Here is a 9,262-nt window from a genome sequence, read left to right as displayed (position 1 = left end):
CACCCAACGCCGGGGGCGGTTGAGGGGGGTGTTGGGGGGTGTCCCCGCGCGAAATGGCGGCCCGCGGGGGGGGCCGGGCTGCCCGAGGGGAGCTGACAGGGTGGGAGCTGCCAGTTCTTTCCACTGAATTCGGTGATGAAGCGAGGAATAAGATAAACGGGGGTTTGTTTTCATGAGCCCGCCGAAGGGCTCCGTGCAGGGTGCAAAGCCCCTCGGAGGAGCCCAGCGCTTCATCCCTGTGGCGGGTTTGAGGGGCCGTCAGGCTCCCGCGTACAGAGGATGCTGGCGTGCGGCAGGTGAGCGGGAGGAATAAGTAACAGAAAAACTAGAGCGCGGGCAGGCGCTTTGAATTTAGTGGAAAGTCAGAGGCAAGGGGCTACAGCTTCACTTGCAGAAGCTCTGCAATGTTGAAACCGCCTCCATTGGGAAGACCCCGTGTTGTACCTGTGTCTCAAGGGAGCACCGGACCCAGAGCTTGTCCTCAGAGCTGCCTGTCCTCTCCGGCTGCAGAGCTGCGCTGTCCCCTCAGCCATCTCCTGGCTTGGCCTGGGCCCTGGCCCAGAGGGCTGCCATCCTGGCCGCCATGCCGGCCGCTCCTTGCTGGGCCCTGGGAGGCAGCAGGCTCCCCCGGGGCGCCTCAGGCTTCGGGAGCGAGAGCAGTGGACGGTTCACAGCCCGTTACGAGGATGTGTCAACCCTCGCTCGAAAGCAACACCTGAGGGGCGAAAAGGGAGGCCGAAGGTTGCACCAGAGCTGGTTCCCTGTCCGATGTGAGTCGCCCATTTTGTCTGCCAGCTAGTTTGGCTTTTTATGGGAAGAAGGCTTGGGCAACTTTTTCACGCATGGCATTGCCGTGGGTGAGGAGAAACGCGGGCTGGAGGAGCAGCACGGGTGGGCACCGGCTGGCCAGGGCGGGAGGGATGAGTGGCAGCAAAGCAAAGGGGAGACAAGGCAGAAGAAAGGCCAGCAAAGAGACTGAAAAAGCAAAAAAGTTCTGATGTCGCTTCGGCATTCAAAAAGAACAGATGAAAAAAAGTAAAGTTTTTTTCGCTTGCTGGGTACTTATGGATAAGGACCAAATCATGGTTGGGTTTTTTTTTTGTGTGATTAATTAACTTAGTGAAGAAACTGGAGTGTAACGAAGATACCAATTCCAAGTATCACCACACTGCTGATACTTTCCGATATGTAGAAGAACCTGTTAATTATGTGCCGGTTACTGAAGCATCTAACAAATATGAAGTCAAGTCATTTTGCAATGGTACCCAGAGTGGCCGTTATATACTTTCCTTTACATCTGTAAGATTATGCTCATCCTAAAAAGGTATTTACAGGGGAAAAAAAAAAAAGAAAAAAAAAAAAGGAATTGCAGCTGCTGTGGGAAGCATGATTTGCAATTGCCAGACTTTTATTCATTTAGACTATACGGGCTGAGTTGTAACCTGTAACCTGTGCTTATAAACAGCCTCGCTGGTTGGCAAGGAGTTAGTCCTCATAGATGATGTAGGACTGCAGCTTGATGTGGTACCAGTGAGAAGGAAAGAATACAAATGAGAAGGCGAAAATAAGCATTTTTAAAGCTGTAGCTTCTCTATTTTATTTCCACTTCAATGGAAAACCTAAACTTTTCACTCTACCACAGAATACTAAAGCATCTCCTTTAGGGCAGTATGTTCAGTTAAATGCACTAAAGGTGCATAAGCAATACCAAGCAAAGATTCCCTTCAGATCATTAAACAACGCCCTTTTTTTTCCATGTAGTACTAAAGCCATTTTTTTATGCTTTTTTTCTGAAGAGAAAAAAGAAGTCCTCACGCATCAAACATTCTGGTAGCATAGTCTGAAAGGTCTCTTAATATAAATATTTTTTCAGCTGTGAAAAGTAGCTATGTCACTTTCCAGACCATCACATTAAGTTCTTGGCCACCAAAACCCTAAACTTAGTCCCTGGTGCTATCACAGTGCTGAGTTCTACTTACACCCGACATAACATGTAACACAACTGAGACCCAATTCTGGTGAAGAAGTACTAAAGACCAACAGAGATGAGGGTCATTCAAATGAGGAGCAGCTTTGACATTCACATATCTTTGGGGGGAATTTGAAGCAGGTTATTTTAGAGCTTCCGCTTTACTATGCAAAAATCAAAGACATTAAAGCTTTGAAGAAGTGTGAAATGGGAAGCACTTTTTCTTTACTTTTACAAGAAAGGAGATTGGGTACCAGGATATCCTTGTAGTTTACCAGGTCAGCTAGTCATCAAAATGGAAAGTTGACAGCAATGTAGATGGGTGTACAGTGTAAAACCTGTCTAACTCTCTGCTAGGTTTGAAGGACCTGGTATTTCCTGGGCTGTTCTAGGTTAATGCTGTAATTACACCGAGAGTATCAGAGCTGATGAGACCAAGGCAGGAGGGAGGGAGAAGAGAAAAAAAAATAATTCCATATATACAAACCCCACCCTTATTTTACCCTGGGTCTACAGGTATCCCATCTGTCACAAAAAAAAAAAAAATATCAAGAAATAAGATTTAAGAATCCCAGTTGTCATCAGGGACAATCACAGTCGCTGAAATATCTAGATGTATCTACAGCTGTTTATCAGATTTGATTAGTTTTCTCCAGAGCTTCAACATTTGTAAAGATGAACTTTCTGACCTTTTACATCACAACAAAAGAAAGCAAGAGTGATGGGTTTGGGTTTTTTTTTTTTTTTTTTTTTTTAACTATTTCATTCAGTCTGAGGTGGCTTATATTTGTTTGGAGATTTTGGGTGGTCAAACAATCAAGAATTCAAAGTGAAAATTCAAATTACTGTCAGCTTCATTGTCAATGTGTTAATAGGTGGAACTAATGCCTAATGACAAGATAGATCAAAATCAGAACACATTGTTAAAAACACGTTACCTCATTCATTAACTTCTTCCCTAAACCTACCACAATATTTAAAAGAGAGCACTGAAGTTTGTCAAAAGACACATAAGCATCTTGGCTTAAAGGAAAACGAAATTGACATTGTGATTCTTCTTTGAGGGTCTCTTTGGCTATTGCTGTAGCCAACACTTTTTCCAATTGCATTTATTGCTGTTACTGCTAAAAGGACTGCAGTGTGAAACTCCTGTAGCTGATCACGTATAATGTGAGCTTGGGGAATTCCACGTTGCACTTAACTTTATTTGCGCAAGAGATGAGAATGTGGAGTATCTCGTCATCCGAGTACTTACAGGCTGGTCTGGTAACTCAGCTTCCCTCCCAACATAGCATAGCTTTGGCGACAATGTTTGCCTTTTGGAAGTGAAAGGAACAGGGCAAGAGGAAACAAGTTTTTGTAACCTTTTTCCTTTTGCTGTCCAAGCGTTCTTTATCATCCCTTGCAGCATAGCTTTTGTGTTCCTCCAGCTCTAGGTTTGACTATACCATGAGACATGGTATTTGGTAAGACTAAACAATACACTTCACGCTTTATTTTAGTAAGAGAAGAGAAATTAGACCACAGGCCTAGATCAGATGATGATAAAATTGGAGAAATTGAGCAACTCATATGACTGGGACAGGGTGAATGGTCATAAGAATTTTTTTCCTTCATCCATATTTCCAATGTAAACAAGGGCAAAATGACAACAGTTAGAAAGTTGGCAAAAGAAATGGGTGAAAATCAGAACAAAGGCAGTTGAGAGAAGGGGCTGAGAAAATGGAAGTGAAAAGCAGAAGCTGAACTAGTGAAAGCCTACAGTTAGAAGACATGAACTTTAAGGCTGGATACACTGATGTTACTTCCTCATGTTTCTATTTTTAAATTATTTTTCCTATGAAATGGCACCCTTGTATTCCAACAAAGTACTTTACATAGGTGTGTGACTAAGTTTCCCAGTGTGACACATTGAAAGGATGTCTAATAAATAGCAATTTTGGTTGTATGCCACTATAACTTTTATCTTAGCATCCTCACCCTTTTGTAGGTTCTCTAGAGCTCTGTCAACTCCTGTGCTATTAAAAACATTGCCAAAACTTCTCTTCTACTTATGTGAGGTACAGAGAGCCCTTCGCAACTTTGAGATTATAGGTAATGCTTCCAGGGTTTGATATTAGGAAAAAAAGTTAACATAAAAGAAAAACCCAAACAAACAAACCTTGACAGATCTGATCGGAAATCCAACACGCAGAGAACTAGTGAGATTATTTTGTAGAGTAATTTTTGGAGTACAGGCACACGAAGAGCATTGTGCCCAGCCAAAGGAGATAAGTGAGGGCTTTCCTGCTCGCTCCATCAAGCAGTACAGTGTACTACTCCTTTGAACTAAGAAAGGGAATACATCTTTGAGGCTAATATATAGTTTCAAAGTGTAAGAAAACTCAACTGATCATGGTAGAAGATATTTTTTTAATATGAAAAAAGGTGCCAAACCTGCCAACATCTACCACCACTAAAAAAAAAACCAAAACCAACCAACAAACCAGCAGGGTAAATAGCTGCTCCGAATAATATTGAAATCCTACTGAGAGCACATCTGGACCATCTCTCCCTAATGCAGATCTCTGTTCCCTTTCAGAGATGGGAGATAGATGAATTAGATTTGCTGTGTTCCTGCTGGGCTCTTGCAGCTCAGCCAGCTGAGGTGCTTTCCATAGGGACGGTCACCCACCGAGGAGCACAAGCAGTATTGCAGCTTCTGCAGTAGGGGAGGGAGCTTCTGGGAAGGGAGCAGGAAGATCACCCAGCTGAATGCTGAGAAGCAGGAACTTTGAATTGCCTGACTCTTTACAAAAGCAAGCCAAACACACACACAGTTCCTAACTCTATCTGAGAGCATAATTTGGTCAGGACACAAAAAATAAGCCTGACCTCTGCCTACTGCATTTATCTGATAGCTGGGCGTACCTCAGAGTTACCACTCCAGACACTAAAAACAAATGCCAGTCAGAACTTCTAGCTGTGCTGTCTTCTGCCACTAGCTATCTTTCATTTTTACGAGGAAGAAAAGTGAGTGTTTCTACTGGGTGTTATGCACTTTGCACATAAAAATGGCTGAGAAGAGAATTATCCAATTCACTAAACATTCATCCTTGGGTTAACCATGGATGAGTGTTTGTGTTCCTTGTGTATTCTGGTATTGTTAAAAAGTTAATCCACCTAATGCCAGCTATGGGTTTATGATGTGTAGGGAGCTCTAGTCACTGCATGAACGACACAGAGATCTTAATGAAAGAAGAGATTTTTACACGAGTGTGTCCTATTCCAGAGTTGTGATGATTAGCACAGTGGTACAGCTGGCCAGTGTAGACATGGCTTGTACCGTGGCAGTCACCAGCTTACCAGGGGAACCCCACTAGTGACTGGGTGGGCAGATCCTTAGGGCAAGGCTGTGTGCTCTGATGAGTTTTGGTTCTCTGGCATGCACTGTGTGTCTCATTTCTTTCTCCTCCTTCTCTTAACAGCAATGCCAGTAAAGCCCTTCCTACACTGTCACTGACGCAATCTGATCTGAAGACTAGGCTGATTTCTGAAAATGCTTTATTTTCCAAAGAGAAACAAAGTTAATCTCACTAGGGCTGTGTGCCCGTCCTAAGACTTACTTTCATGGGCCCAGCAGACTCTTCCACTCCAAAGAGCAGGAAGAATAGCATGGTCCTTCAACAACACACAGTGGCAACACAAACATGCTTACATGTATGCAACTGAAGAGATTTCATGTAATTTAGGACAAAGTTAAAGTAACAAGAATGGATAAATGACAGCAATTATAAACTCTGAAACTGAGATTGCTAGTCAAATTGGCAGTAAGGAACCCAAAAAAGGGGAGCATGCAGGATTTTTTTTTTATAGGAGAAATGAAATAATTAGAAAAGAAAAGCCTCCCAGAAGTATGCATGCATTTGAGACAGGAAGGCATGCAAGGCCAAGGGCACCCAGCAGAATTGGCTCTGAAGCAGTGGAAGGACTTTCTTCTATCTTTCTTCTTGTGTTTCGTCAGAGAAATTTGCATCAGTTCCAGGCAATTTTTACACTTCTGGTGATTATCAGTCTGACAAGTGTCAAAGTGCAGGGCATATTTCTGGATTCTTCTCTGGCAAATACAGTGTAAGTTGGGTCAAATAAAGATGGCTTTTGGAAGGACCTGCAGAAAACAGCCCAATATGCAAGACATGCATCATGGTTCAAAATGAAAGAGTTAAGACAATTCAGTTTCTTGAAGGATTCATTAGGGGCTTCAAAGAGATGGGTATTTGAAAAGCCTTTTGGTTTCATTAATTTCTTGTTTTAAGGAGGCAAGAAGGTAGATACAGTATCATATTTTCTGTCAACAGTTTTCTCCCCCAGGTATCACTCAAAAGACAACCAAAACTTAAGCTAAAGGTGACTGCCCTTTAAGCGTTTTGCTTAATGAACCATCTCTCCCACCTTGATTTACCTGCAAATTTCAGAGAGCTGACTAAAAGTTATTTTTCTAAATAAGATAAATAGAAGGATTCTACCTCCAACAAGTACTTAAATTCAACTGAAGTATCTCTGATAGTGTCTAAGCACAGTGCTGTTTGGGTTTCTTTTTAGTCTGGTTTACTTGTATTTGTGTCAATCAGGCTTGATTGGGAGAGCAGACTATTTGCATAGGTGTGTATTTATTTACCTTCCTGGTGGTCTGTGTGCAAATGCTAAATTTTCCACAATGTTTTTAAATTTTACCTGTGTTCATGCAATTGAAAAAAGTTTTGCCTGACAGTTTTTCCAGTGGAATATCCAGATAACCTGACCATTGTTACTGATTGAAACATCTATCACAGGAAGAGGAAAAAAAAAAAAAAAAGTGATGCATAACACAGTTATTTTGACACTAAGATCTATGTTACTGTCTCATATCCACTTTTATTTTTGAAGTTGAGCAAGAGGAACATGGTAGCATTTGAGGGATTTTTGTCTAAGACAACATATTTAGGCAAGAAGAGTGGTGCAACCTTGTCAGCAAAGATTTAAAACTGCACTTTAAAACAACCTTATTTTCCCAATTAAGTGGGTGGGGTTTTTTGTTGGCTTTAGGTTGGGTTTTGGGGTGGTTTTTTTTGCATATTGGTAAAATTTCATTAGTTACTGGCCTTTTATGCGTAAAGAGAGAATAAATTTAAACATAGTATTTTTTTAAACTTGTGGCTTCTATTTTAAAATCTTAGTAAAAGGCTTTTTAGAAATAAGATAGCAGCGCACTTATGGGCAACCACAAACTGAATATACCTGCTTTATGAAAGTGACCACTTTCATGTTTTCTCAATGTATGCTTCTTTTGCGAAGAAGTGAGAAAAATAGTATTATGAAATTCCATGCAAAACACAACATTGTCTTCTCAGCTGTAGGTCCAGCCAAGTGTGCATGCTGATATGATCCTCATCGCATCAGGACAGATCTAACCTTTGACTGTTCCTTGGGCAGTTAATCCTAAGCAGATTGTGGATAACAGGTGTTACAGAGGATGACACTTTGATCTTTAAGTATTCATTATTTTATTTGACTGTGTAGATGGTCCATGGAGCACGTTCTAGAACCAAAGCAGCAATACCCTGCTTGTATTGAGTTTCATGGGGATCTTGTCTTCCACAGGGTTAACAGTCTGGAGTCTCTTATAAAGCAATTTGTCAGCCAGCTGGCCTTTCAAGTAGGCAGCCGCCTAAATTCAGAGTTAAAACTTTGTGTGAGATGCCAAGTGGCAACTTGCAGTGAACAGATAAGGAGAAAGAGGATACAATTACACCTCGTTTCAGTTTGAAGACTGCCATGATACAAATGCCAGAAAGTGCTGCGATCACACTTCTGCTTTCAGTCAAACTGTATTTCTCTGGCTGAAACAGCAATAGACTTTGACCCCAATAATACAGGCACACACAGTTTAAAGGAGGGGGAAGGAGACTCAGCACCGTTCCACATACAGACAAGGCAAGAAGCTTGCTCCCTGCAGAGCTGTGTCCTGGGTACAGTATCCCTGCCTCTTTCTGCACCAGAGGTTCTGGGGTGTGTGTATAATTATCTTCAATATCTGCACGTGGCATCTATTACAGGGTTGGAACTTCAGCCTTTTATAGCTGTGGCTCTTTGTGTTCCGTCTCAGGATCATTTCTAATAAGATCCTTTTCTATTGAAAGAAATCAGAATGATTCACAATAGAAACATCTGGACAGAAACGAACCTGTAAACTGTATTTCATTATCTTCTTTGCAGGATTTTTTCTGTGGATTCATTGTGAAATTTTTCATAGAAAAAAAGAAGTTATTTTTAACTGAAGTTAAATGAAGCAGGCATTTAGATGTTTTCCTGCATTACTCAGACCACATATGGCTGAGCAGCAACAACGGCGAGATTTCCTAAATTTTAACTTCAAATTCTGTCAGTTAATTTTGGTCCTTTCCTCTGTTCCTTCTTCCAAAAGGGTTGTTCTTTAAATGAAAGTTTTAAGCTTAGGCAAATGTGTTTAATTGCAGATCTTAGTAGCGCAGATGAACTAAGTTGTGGGAAAAACAGAGTTTGGGAGGAGTTTTCAGTGTTGCCCGTTTGCCCCAAAAGAGGAAGTGTACCAAAGCGTGTAGATATGTCAGGAAGTACAGATTCTGAAAATAGACAAAGGATACTGCCTAGCCCCCAAAATTGCTTTCACCTTATCAGTGTAGACCTGGGTAATTTGTTGCTCAGGCAAGTAGGTTTTGGGGTGGGTTTTTTTGTTTGTGTTTTTTTTTTGTTTTGTTTTGTTTTTTTGTTTTTTTTTTTAAGATTTAGCAAACTGTCAGCTGTTTGTACACAACTTTGTAGTTAAAAAAAAATATTGTTTTCCGAGTGTATTGAAATGAGGCTGCTAAAGGGGCAGAGTTCTGCATAACCTGTGTGCGCCTGTGAGAAAACCTCAAAATTGTACCAGTGTTAGTTGCACTCTGCCTTCTTTCTGTAACTCAGCTCTATAATGCAGTAGAAGCTGTCAGTTAAGGGCTGAGCAAATGATGCTTTAATCCCTTGTGTCTTCCCAGGTGGTACCATGATAATCTTACCCGACATGCAGCAGAAGCGCTACTGCTTTCCAACGGGCAGGATGGAAGCTATCTCTTGAGGAAGAGTAATGAAAGGGAAGATCTGTACTCACTTTCTGTAAGGTAGAGTATGACAGTGAATTTATCTAGTGCTGCACAGCTAGCAGCTTTACAATTTTTGCTTACTTCCATGTTTGGTTGCAATTCTCATGCATTGAGGTAACCTGCAGATTTTTTCCTCCAGCTTGAACCATTTTAATAT

General features: G+C 41.5%; 1 protein-coding gene across 1 annotated transcript in view; it reads left to right on the top strand.

Moving 5' to 3' along the window:
- The first annotated feature begins 583 nt into the window (after window positions 1–583).
- The window catches only part of DAPP1 (dual adaptor of phosphotyrosine and 3-phosphoinositides), a 20,657-nt gene continuing 11,978 nt past the window's right edge, over window positions 584–9,262 (top strand). Inside the window, exons 1-4 of the mRNA XM_009885536.1 lie at window positions 584–770; window positions 1,466–1,530; window positions 5,973–6,079; window positions 9,001–9,123. Of these exons, the coding sequence (XP_009883838.1) occupies window positions 584–770; window positions 1,466–1,530; window positions 5,973–6,079; window positions 9,001–9,123 (482 nt within the window). The remainder of the gene's footprint in view (window positions 771–1,465; window positions 1,531–5,972; window positions 6,080–9,000; window positions 9,124–9,262) is intronic.

Source organism: Charadrius vociferus, unplaced genomic scaffold (genome assembly GCF_000708025.1).
Source record: "Charadrius vociferus isolate BGI_N301 unplaced genomic scaffold, ASM70802v2 scaffold55, whole genome shotgun sequence".
Lineage (NCBI taxonomy): Eukaryota > Metazoa > Chordata > Aves > Charadriiformes > Charadriidae > Charadrius > Charadrius vociferus.
The sequence above is the reverse complement of the archived record's forward strand: the minus strand, read 5'-3'. Positions and strand labels throughout refer to the sequence as shown.